General features: G+C 31.2%; 1 protein-coding gene across 1 annotated transcript in view; it reads right to left on the bottom strand.

The window, feature by feature from the left end:
- Positions 1-5,329, bottom strand: part of LOC127737560 (growth hormone-regulated TBC protein 1-A-like) — a 46,310-nt gene extending 40,981 nt beyond the window's left edge. The window contains exons 1-2 of the mRNA XM_052248391.1: positions 5,119-5,329; positions 2,546-2,700 (exon numbers count right to left, since the gene is read on the bottom strand). Of these exons, the coding sequence (XP_052104351.1) occupies positions 2,546-2,700; positions 5,119-5,156 (193 nt within the window). The 5' untranslated portion in view covers positions 5,157-5,329. The remainder of the gene's footprint in view (positions 1-2,545; positions 2,701-5,118) is intronic.
- Between the last annotated feature and the right edge of the window lie 7,475 nt (positions 5,330-12,804).

Raw genomic sequence — 12,804 nt, 5'->3', positions numbered from 1 at the left:
ATGATTAGAAATTTCTATTTGACTTACATAATAATTCCAGAATGATCATAATCAACAATGCGTAATTTAAATTTTTACAGTATTCTTGAAGTTTCTCTTCTACAGTTTTCTAGGAGTTTCCCTTCTACATTGTTCTAGAGGTTTCCGTATCAACTATATATACAGACACCGAAATTAGACTTATCAGACATTAATATACTTGTATTCTCAGAAGTTCTCTGGAGTTGTTGGATTGATACTTTTATTTACGAACAACATCATACTAGATTGTAAACTTATTGGACATATATATATTCCATTGAATTCCGTACAGTTAAGAGAAGAATTCCTGATAAAGAAAAGACAAAGGATCAGACATATATTTTAACAGTTAAGTTGGCTTTCAATTTGTATAATATTTCTTGTAAAATTGTAATTAATAAATCTTGTTAAATTTTATTATTAATTTGTGTCTTTTGTTGGCTACAATTTAAAGGTGATTTCTGGCCATAATAATGTGTACTGTAACATACAAAATCCTTTGAATGAAGTTTACTGTAACTGATGAATATTCCACTGGATATTTAACTGAACAGATAAAATGATAAAGAAATCTAAATTTATTAGCTTGATAAACAACATAAGGATGTGCTACCCTGATTTTAATCTACAGGTACAGCCAAACTTCCAAACCAAATCTTTGTGTCTATGAAAGAATTTAGACTAGGTTTTAAGTAAATTATCAAGTCCATTCTTGTAGCAGTAAAGATATATCAATGTTTTCATATAAAGAACCATGAAATCATATCTTGGTCATGTATATATCATTGTATATATATATTTACAATAGGAAATTATTACATCTAAATGTATTTCCTGTCATGCCTGTACAATTGTATTGTATTGCTAATATTTGGAGGGGACACATTTCCTGTATGTAACTTTATTGAGAAACTTGAATTTGGAGAGGACCATTTTCATTTTCCTGTAGAACAATATTACATTTATAGATATAAAATATACAAAGCTCAGGCATAAATAAGTCTAATTTTGCTTTTGGCTCATTGGGATATAAATTTGTATGTTTCATGGTTTGTCTGCCTTTACTTACTTACTTATTTAGTCCTTGCTATGTCTGATGTCTGTCTTTACTTTACAACAAATTATGACTTTATCAGCTTAAATATTGTCAAGCAAAGAAAAATTTAAATGCTGCAAATATTGACTTCTAAGTTCTTCAGGTCAATAATTTACAAACTTGGCCAACTTTTCAAGACTACATGTAGTTTACATGTAGATCAAAAGTAATAGGTAAATTATTAAATCTATCATTTCTATACATATGAAATATTTAACATGATACTTTTGTGTACCCATTATCATGATTATTGAGGTCAATAATTGTGTATTGAGTTGTATTTATATAAGAAAGTGTATGCTTAATTATGTACATATAAGACAGAAGTTAATAAGTAGTTTAGTCATTTAAGAGGGTGGGTCATTCGATTTAAGGCTCCACCTTGTCTCTGATGGTTTCTAGATCATAGCAGTTTCTGAATTGCCAATACAACTTTTATAGATCACTATATAATTTGTCCATTGGTGGGACAGACTGGGGCTGTGGGTCATAGAGTATTTCACATAAAGATGGTGTTGGGCATGTTTTACATCCCAGGTCTGACCCTCCCTTTCACTGAAAAGGTCTTACCATGGTTAAAAAATACAAGGTTTTGGGGTGGACATGAAAAAGTTTACTATAATCAATTATTTGACCTTAAGGTCAAAGGTTATCTTCCTTGGTAAGCAGGTAAGAGAAATATCTTCTTAAGGTGGTCAAAGGTAAAGGTCACATAAAGGTAATGAAAATATGTGACATACCATCATATGGTAATACGTCTTGAAGACAAGCCAAATATTAAAAGCAAATTTCAAAAGAAAAACAAATTTTGACTCGAAAAGGTTGTTATGGGGAAAAAGAACTAGAGAAACTGCAATAAAAAATCATTTTACATTTTATCTCATGTTTGAAATTGAAATTTGTATCTCAATTTTAGTTTTCCACTATATACATGATATAACTGTGAAAAATTGTCATTTGAGAGCAATTACACCAGTCATACTGGCATTTGTAGATCTTGTAATGCTGATAGTTTTTGCTGGTTACAGTTTCTATCAATCTATTATTGTTTTTTATTGTAGGCAAAAATAATAAAATAAGTCAAAAATTGTCATTTGCAATAATTTTAAAACTTCAAATTTGGCTGTCTCTCTTACAATGTACCTTTTCTAGCATTTAGCATTACTATGTATGTTTTATTCTGGACTGAAATTTTCCATTTGACAGTCACTGTTACCTTTTCAAAACATTATTATTAAGTATGTTTTTTATTTTAAACTCAAATTTTCCATTTGACAGTCTCTCTTACCTTTTCTGGACTTAGCTATGTACGTTTTATTTTGGACTAAAATTCCCATTTGGCAGTCACTATTTCTCTATCTGGACTTGACTATGTACATGTATGTTTTATTTTGGACTAAATTTCCTATTAATGGAAGCCTCTCTTACCTTTTCTAGACTTTACTATGGACGTTTTATTTTGTACTAAAACTTCCCACTTAGAAGCTCGTCTCGCCAGGATAGAAATATATTTTGCCATGAACTCTTCATAGGTTTTGTAATCAAAATCTTCTCCCCTCTCAAATCCATATCCATCCACATTACTGGAATAATAATTAACTTATTAATGTTTCTGTAAAAACACAGGCATGCATGTGTAACAAGAGTGGATACGCTCAAATATCTCATCAGCTTTGCTGACTATCATATACATGTAGTCAGGGATGGGGTTGATTACTTTAAAATGTTATCCACTAAATTCCAATTACTTTGCTAATTTGATGTAATCGATTACATTACAATTACCATGATTACACCTAAATTCAAATGTAATTGATTACATTAGTTTACATTTCTTTAAAGTAACCATGATTACTTTAGATTACTTATGATTACATTGTATACTGTGGTATTGATTTTTTTTTTAAACATTTGATCCTCACATAAAAAAGCTAATCTGAGTGAAAAATTGTGTTTAAATATAAACATGTTATTCATAAGAACTTAGAAAAGGAGCAGTGTAATTTTTGTATTGTTTGATGACATAATTTTATTTCACAGATTTACTTTGAAAGTAAATGTCTCTGCTTTCTCTGTTAAGGAACACCATTGTTTTTTTTAATATTTTAGCCAAAAAGCATATTTTCAATTAAGAAAAATGAAATTAAGAATAGTGATTATTTAATGATCGAGTAGCCTTTTGTATGCAGTTTATTTTTTATTATATACATGATTGTAAAATTTATATTTCTATACAAACATATTAAGAAAACACATGATAAACAAGAATGTGTCCATAGTACACGGATGCCCCACTCGCACTATCATTTTCTATGTTTAGTGGACTGTGAAATTGGGGTCTAAACTCTAATTTGGCATTAAAATTAGAAAGATCATATCTGCCATAGGGAACATGTGTAGTAAGTTTCAAGTTGATTGGACTTCAACTTCATCAAAAACTACCTTGACCAAAAACTTTAACCTGAAGGGGCACAGACGGACAGACGGACGGACAGACGGACGGACAGACGAACGAACGAACAAATGCACAGACCGAAAAACATAATGCCCCTCTACTATCGTATTATGGAATTTTTGTTATAAGAATTGTAAAAAAAAACAGTTAGTTATAAATTTCATTATCTATCATTTGAAGTCGAACATCAAAGTCAATATAAAGAGCAAAATTTGCACTTAACCTTAACAGTCAGAGAATTTTCTGCACCAATGGAACAACAAAATATTTTAAAAGCAGACATCTTATATCACAAGGACGCAATCTCAATAATATGAAACTTTTGGACAGGTAGATTCATGTAGTAAACTGTTAAAAAAAAAGCAACACATTTACACCCTACATACCTTTAAGCATACATGTACATGTATGACATTGAGTATACTGAAGCTGAAATTATTAAATAGTTAATAGGATCAATCATATTGAACCATGATCAATCATAGGGAACATTAATTTGAGGATTTTTTTTATTTATGGTTGTATATAAAAAGCAATTTATATATAAAAATTTGTAATCAGCAAGTAATCATTTGAATGTAATATAAAAGTATATAACCATGATTACACCTGATTTTTGAATTGTAATCGATTTCATTAAGATTACTTGTAATCAGAAAATGCATGATTACTGATGGCATGTGATTACACTGCAAAATGTAATCAATTACAGCTGATTACAATTACCCCATGCCTGCATGTAGTATTTGACTCAATTTTATGCTGAAATTAATTGAAAATGAAATCAAGGTCTTACTACAAGTATAATAATAACTAAGCACTGAAAAATAACTAAATGATTCATTAAAATAAGGTTAGGGAAGAAACCTCAATGAAAGATAACTCCAGATCAGCCCAAAGACAATGTCATTTAGACATCATACAGACAACACAGGACATTGTTATGATTTTCATCTGATACAGCTGAATCTGTTAACAACAAAGTTACACTTGTAATCCGACTAGACAAATCCACTGAGTTTCCAGAAAATTTAGGGATGCATCTAATTGTCAAAAATGCTTGGTCAACATCTCCAGACCATTCCCGATCAGTAAGACTCTGTTACAAATGTAAATGACTGCATTCAGACGATGACAGCTAGGACACGCCAGATCAAGGAGGATAGTAGTCTGATTTTTTCATTTTTTGTGTCGTAGCTCTGTCTGATCACAAACTGAAGCCATAATTTGCTGTGTATGAAGGCCCATTAAGGACTTTAAATACTAATAACTATCTATTATTCCCAGCTTGGAAGCTCTTGTTCACCTTTGTACTTTTTTGTATACATCATCAATGAGTACATGTGTATGCCACTGTATTTCGTATGTGCGAAGAATAACTATAATTATTCTACGTTTGGTATCCAGTTATTCATCAACATTGATGAATACAGACCAATAACCATGTTTACTATTTCTTAATAAAAAAATATTCGTCTTTTTCTGAATTTCTAACTAAAAGTAAAAGTTAAACTCGTTAAATTTACGAGTTATCTGTACTTCATACCTTCTCATCGTATTGCTGTTAGCTTGAGACTCAACCATTAGGGCGGATGATGATGTCTAAATTCTTATTTATTCACTAATTCCATGTTTTGATATTATAATGTCATCTGCTAGAGATTTGTCACAATCCTAAATTACAGACGACACCGAGTGGCAAGGGAAATAACTTCTTGGCGGTGCATATGTAAAAGTAGCGGAAATAGCTCGTTTCGGCCATAAAACAAATTCGGCCTTGATCGGTTCGGCCGTATACTTTATATAAGCAGAGACATCCTAATATTGTATTATATAATATGTCTCTGATAAAAGTAAAAGTAGAAGTTAACAAGCAGTTTAGCTAGCGTTAAAACCAGGTTTAATCCACCATTTTCTACATAAGAAAATGCCTGTACCAAGTCAGGAATATGACAGTTGTTATCCATTCGTTTGATGTGTTTGAGCTTTTGATTTTGCCATTTGATTAGGGACTTTCCTTTTTGAATTTTCCTCGGAGTTCAGTATTTTTGTGATTTTACTTTTTAAATGATGGATTTGCTTAAAAAATTAAAATGTTGCTATCTAAATTGAATTTCACTCATGTTTGGGAAAATCAATGTACCTTCTCTAAAAAAACGATTACTGTTAGCCCTTACGAAGAAGCTCAATGAAAATTACATTATATTTTGGAAAAATTGTCTCTTTAATGATGATAATTCAATAAATGGAAATAAACTAAGAACCTACAGAAAATTTAAAGTAAACTTTATGAACTTGAAAAGTACCTTTTATTGAATTTAGATAAAAATGTTACAAAAAATTATGCCAAAATAAGAATTAGTAATAGTATGCTGGCTATTGAACGCGGTCGATAAAATAAAACAGCATTAGAAAATAGAATATGTCCTTTATGCCATAAAGAGGTGGAAGATGAATTCCATTTTATCATAACATGTACAGAACTTAATAAACCTAGGATCAAAATGTTTAATGAAATTGCTTATAACGTCCCCTGTTTTAATTCAGTGAGTGATGAAAACAAATTTGATTTTATATTTTCTTGTGAAGAATGTGATATATCAATTATCATTGTTAACAGTAAAAGTGAAATATATAATGAGAGAAACAACTATAATGTCAATATATGAACTGTGTGATTTATGACTCATATTATAATGTAATACATAATCAAGATATTTCAAATGATAACTTTATAGAGGAGGCATGTTGTCAAAATAGTATTGTAATAAATATTAATATTTTTTTTTCAATGCTACATGTTTGTATTGTTTTCTGTCTATCGTTTTGTTATTTATATGTTTGTTTGGGGTTTTTTTTTCGTAACAATCCCAGGCGCGTAGCAACCCGTACGCAAAAACGCAGTTGCGTACACATCGAAACTTTTACAAAAATAAAAATATGATAATCTAGTAAGAATAAAACTAAAGTAATAAATTAGATCAAAAACTATTATATAAACATGTTAATAATCACTTTGTAGCTATATTCCGTTCCAAAATTACTTTTCGTTTACGGAACCAGCATCATGATTATGTTGCTGATGCAAACAATTAAAATGGTCCTCGAGGCGTCCTGCAGAAGACAATTATATGCCTCCTTTCCCAATCCTGACATCTTTTCTGAAGATTTCAAAATAACTGACGAATTAAAATATGACGTTCTAAAGAGACCATGGACAACGATTCATTCTCATGATTTTACTCTGGGGTATGGATAGTCTTAATTACATACCGGTCGTCATAACAGATTTTTTAAACAGCCCAGTCAGACTTCAGTTTAATGGGGGTGGTAAAGGGTAATTTTCGTGCATCGTGTTTGCCGGTTTTTTTTTAATTGACGATCAACGTATTTTAACTTTTTTTTTTTATTTTTACGTTCGGTTATGCAAGACGGGTGCCTCGTTAAAAGTGTTCCCCAACTTAATTATACGTGCTTCGAGATTAAAAGTGCTTATTTCCATGCTTCGAGATTTAAAGTGCTTCCTTTCCGTGCTTGGTAATATTAAAAAACTGTCGTTTTGTAAGTTAATAAAAAGAAATCAGAAATAATTTGATGATTTTCCTTATAGATTTCGGGACTTCAAGCGTATATATTATATACTTGCCACTTAAGGTTTCCAACCTATGATATGCGTTCGTTATAGTACTTTTTTATCACGTTCATTGACGAAATTATTTCACGTTCACCGTGAAGTTGTTATTCCTTCTTTGTATTCAACGTTTTTTCCGTGCAAATACCACCCTTTACCACCATTTTAACCTAGACTCTCTTAACTAACTAGTAACGAATATTATTTTTAAGTTAATTTAATCAAGCTCAACCCACTGCACATTAGAAAATCCAAATTCCTAAGCCAACAGTACTTTCAACGGTTTGTTTTTCTCTAATTAATATTTTTAAATTTTTTTTTCAAAGTTGACTTGTTTCTCATGAAAATAAGATTTTCGTAAGGTCATTTTAAGTCCCAGGAAATTGCGAGAATGCAGGATTTTGCACCATTTACCCCCAGAGCTTCTGGGGGTCTTAACAGGCCCCAGACCCCTGCCGTTTGACTTTCTCCTCCGGCATTGAGTACACATCATATTGCCCTAGCTACGCCCCTGAATCCTAATGTTTGGATTTTAGACTAATAAAATTCTTATTCTTATTCTTATTCTTAAAGAAAGATACTTTGTTATTTGTACTCTCGATGGTTTCAATACTTATTTTACTTTATGAAGCCGTGACATTTATATTAAACAATAAATGAAACTTATAAATATAATGCGGTCCCTTTACTTCAGTCATTCCCAAGGTCTGTCAAACATGTGGCAATGTCCAGTAATAAATGGTTTGGTCCAATAATATGTCATCAATTGCTGGACCAAATGACCATTGTAGAAGTAAGAATTGTGTAATACTCATAATTTAAAACTTCGGACTGCTAAAACACTGACTGGACCAGTAATGCTTGAACAATAACTGGACCAAAAGACCACTGAGGTCCCGATGAAAAAACATATGGAACCTCTGTAACTCTCACATATATTTTTTTTATCAGTTTGAATAAGCTTAATATATATAGCAGACCTGCCAACTTTCACTATTCATGGGGAATTTTCCCCATGAGAAGTTTTAACCTGAATTTTGAAATTCTTTATTATATAAACTAGACACCTCAAAATAGGCATTCAAATGAGCTAAAAGTGTATTTAGGCAAATACACACTTATTCAATCAATACAGTAGTAGATTAAAACATTTCTGACAATATTAGAGGGGCATTACGTCCTCTTGCGCATAAAATCCCCCATGGATATTTTGAAACATTGACAGGTATGATATAGGCTTTTGGAATACTCATTGCTTAAATAGTCACAAGATTGAAGATGTTGATTTTTTTTCTTATGTAAATAGTTTTGACATACGGTTGGTTTTGTAGAAACTTTAGTATCGGATTCGTCTGGGAATCTTCCAGATTATTCATCACCTTTCGGCATTGTAAAACCTTTTAAACGCAAAAGAAGAAGGAGACCATTTTAATAGTTATACTGCAATCCACATACATGTATTAGAAAGGGAGTAAAAGAGACAGAAAGGTCAAAATTTTCAATTTGGTTAAAGTTGAATAAACAAATCATTGAACTCTCATACACATTTTATTTGTGTCTTTGTTATATAAAAACATATATGAATAAAGTAGATTCAGAATTGATATTTGCACAGCTTCGAAATAAAGTTCTTGAATTGAGCTATAAGGGTTAAATTCTGATCTATGGTGACTTTAATGCCCGAACACGAGGACTACAAGATTACATCCAAAATGTTGATGGCGATGAACATTTTAATGACTGTCCTGTCTCTGTAACTTAACCCCCTGATATTACTTTGGAAAGACGTCATTTGGATAAAGGAAAAACCTACATGGCAACCTTCTTGTATCCCTTTGTAAAGATATGTAGTTAAACAAAACGGGTTAATATAAAAATAAGGAGATGAGGTATGATTGCCAATGAGACAACTAAAACCAAAGTTCAAATAAAGTGGATGTAAGCAATTATAGGCAACCGTACGGCCTTCAACAATGAGAAAACCCCATACCGTATAGTCGGCTATAAAAGGCCCCGACATGAAAAATATTAAACAATTAAATTGAAAAACTATCGGCCTAATTTATAACAAAACAATTTACGAAAAACAAAAATGACAAACATAAACCAACGACAACCACTGAACTACAGGTTCCTGACTTGGGACAGGCACATAAAGAATGTGGCGGGATTAAACATGTTTGTGAGCGCCTTACCCTCCCCCTAACCTGGGATAGTGGTGTAACAGCACAACATAAGAATAAACTATAAAAATCAGTTGAAAAAGGCAAAACTCATTAGATCGATACAAAGCAGAAAAACATCAAACACAGACCGGACGTGGCAGGGTATTTATCCATCCCTCATCCCTAACAACCAAAAGGACACTAAGTACAGATCTGAGAGTACTCGCAGTTACTGAAAGCTAGTTCAAAGCCAATAACAACTAATAAAAAAAATCATGTACCTAAGACTAAAATATCAATCATTACACATCTAACATCCAATGGATTTAGTGTAAAGACTTCATTAACAGTCAGAGAAAACCATGATCCTGTGCAATGCTTAAATATAGGTATCGACAGATTGTAGTACCGTTAAAGTGCATATTTGATAACAAAACTATTTAGTATGATTTTAATTTTCTGATAACAAAATCAATATTTATACCAATAAACACAATATTCAAAGATCTAATTACAGTGTTGAATTTGTAACTTTTTAGAATAAGTTTATAAGTTTATTTAAAGGATTGATGATTTATCCGGATCGTATATAAATTTCCGGGCTCGGTTAACAACATCACCGTAAAATTTAGAATGTGCTATTCCGTCTGAAATAAGTTTTTTACAGGTACAGCCAAACTTGCAAACTAAATCTTTTTATCTATGGAAGAATTTAGTAAAGGTTTTAAGTAATTTGTGATAACAAAATCCCTGACCTAATAATTTGCCAGTAATACATAGATTACGCTCATTGAAATCCAAAACGTCACTACAGACACGGGCATAACGAACGAGTGGGGATATATAAACACCGTAAGATGGTGCCAGAGGAACATCACCGTCCAAAAAAAGGAAAATTAACAATAGGGAAAGAACTGAAATGTCTAAAATTAAGAAAGGACACTTATTGCTGTTAATATATGATTTATATAAGGAAATTTCTGTGGGTAAATTTCGGCAGTATATTCAGAGAATTCTTGATTATTTAACGAAAAAATATCATCAAGATAACGGTAAGTGTTGTTGAATTTATCAATTAAATGGCATTTAGACGGTTCTTTACTGAGTTTGGCCATAAACTGTGATTCATAACAGTATAGGAACAAGTCTGCTACTAAAGGGATACAATGAGTGCCCATATGAATACCTAAATTCTGTCGATAAACTATATTGCCGAAACGTACATAAATGTTGTCAAGGAGGAAATTTATGGCTTTAATCATCTCATCACACCTCCAGTAAGTATATCTAGCGTATTTACCTTTCTCGTTTGTGAAAAAGGCTTTATATGAGTTGCAGCAAATACATTTGCAATCAGATTTGTCGAACGACCATTTTATTAAATAGGAAAACTTTTGTTTGATAAGATTGTGTGGAAGTGTAGTGTAAAGAGTGGAAAAGTCAAAACTGTCAACCCCGAATCAAAAGGACCATCAAAAGCACGTAATTTATCTAAAATATCCAAAGAATTTTTTGCACTCCAAAAATGGTTAATTCCACTATTTTCATCATATGTTTTATTACAAAAAATGATGATCAGTTCTTTGATAGTAGTTAAGGAACTCGTTAAAAGCACTGAAAGCTTAGTAGTAGAACACTTACAAGAGGCTGAGATGAAACGATATTTTACGGTTTTTTTGTGTAGTTTAGGTAACCAATACATAGTGGGGACCGTCAAATGTTCAGAAGAGGCCTTAAGCTGAGCTGTGGTTGTGACATGGTTATTTACTATATGACTCTCTGTTGAGTGTACGGCCTTGAATGTCAGTAGTCGAATGTATAATTTCATTCTTAAGGACTTCTGTGTAGTATTTACGTCATACCACCACCACACTGTTGGCTGCTTTGTCGGCCGGTACGAACACAAAACACTTTGCGAGTACTTGAATTTGTTTTTATTCCTAGAAATGATCGTATTACTTATTCTTTAATTTATTTCTAAATAATTATTATTTTCGAACTTGATGTGATAAGTCTTCTTAATGGGAGATTTCGAGGCGACTCATAAGGATTTTCACTTTTTACAATTTTAATGTTCAAAGCACAGTTGAATATATGCTAGCATCAACCTGTTTATTTTATAGTGTGGAACATTTTATTGTTAGATCATCAGTGGAATTTTCTGACCACTGCTTATTAATCATTATGCTTACAATCATGTACTCAAAGAGAGACAACTCTTGCAATCCCATTTGAGAACATTCAAGAATGGTTGGTTTTTGGAACGCATTGTCACGGGTAAAAAAGAGAAAATTTCATATACACTGTGCGAAATGCTGTATAGACTCGACTGTGGTGATGTTTATCATCCTAAATGGTTAAATTATGTAAAAGATATTTTAATTGGATATAGATATGTTGATGTTTGGAATAATCAATTTGTGGGAAAGTATTGTAATTTATCTAAAAATGTGAAACAGTATTACCATGATTTGTTTGTAAATGATTGGAAGACTAAGATATTTAATTCATCCAAATGTTTAAATTACAGAATGTATAAGGCTGAATTTGGTATGGAAAATTATTTAACTGTATTACCTTTTGATTTAAGACACAACTTATGGAAATTTAGATTCGGTAGTCATATATTACCCATTGAATATGGTAGATTTTTTAGTATAGATGGATCAGAAAGAGTTTGTGATTTATGTAACAAAGAAGAACTGGGCGATGAATTTCACTATATATTAAATGTACCTTTTTCAATGCTGAGAGACAAAAGTTTTTACTTGCAGAGATATGTAAAGTTAAAAATGTTGTTAGTTTCTATAGATATGAATTTATGAATAGTACTGATAAATTCACTCTTGTTGGGTTGTCTAAATTATGTAAAACTATAATGTCAATATTTAAGTGATATTTATCCAGTTCTGAACATGTACATAAAATGTTTAATTTTGTTCATGCATTATATTTGTTTATATTGTTTGTACTATCATGCCTCATGTGAGGCCTTTAGTGAAATAAAAAGTTACAAAGTTTCAAAAGTTTCATTTCATGGAAGACAATTATCCTGATGTCATATTGAAAAAGAGTCAGTAAACAATGAAGTAAATGTAATAAACAGGATTAATGATGATGAAAATTGTAATGACATTGATTTATTAGTATCGTCAGTTAATGACATTGATTTATTAGTATCATCAGTTAATGACATTGATTTATTAGTATCATCAGTTAATGACATTGATTTATTAGTATCGTCAGTTAATGACATTGATTTATTAGTATCGTCAGTTAATGACATTGATTTATTAGTATCGTCAGTTAATGACATTGATTTATTAGTATCGTCAGTTAATGACATTGATTTATTAGTATCGTCAGTTAATGACATTGATTTATTAGTATCATCAGTTAATGACATTTATCTTTTACTGAGGAAAGAAGTAAGGTA

The sequence above is a fragment of the Mytilus californianus genome, unplaced genomic scaffold (assembly GCF_021869535.1).
Source record: "Mytilus californianus isolate M0D057914Y unplaced genomic scaffold, xbMytCali1.0.p SCAF_4, whole genome shotgun sequence".
Taxonomy (NCBI): Eukaryota; Metazoa; Mollusca; class Bivalvia; order Mytilida; family Mytilidae; genus Mytilus; species Mytilus californianus.
The sequence above is the reverse complement of the archived record's forward strand: the minus strand, read 5'-3'. Positions and strand labels throughout refer to the sequence as shown.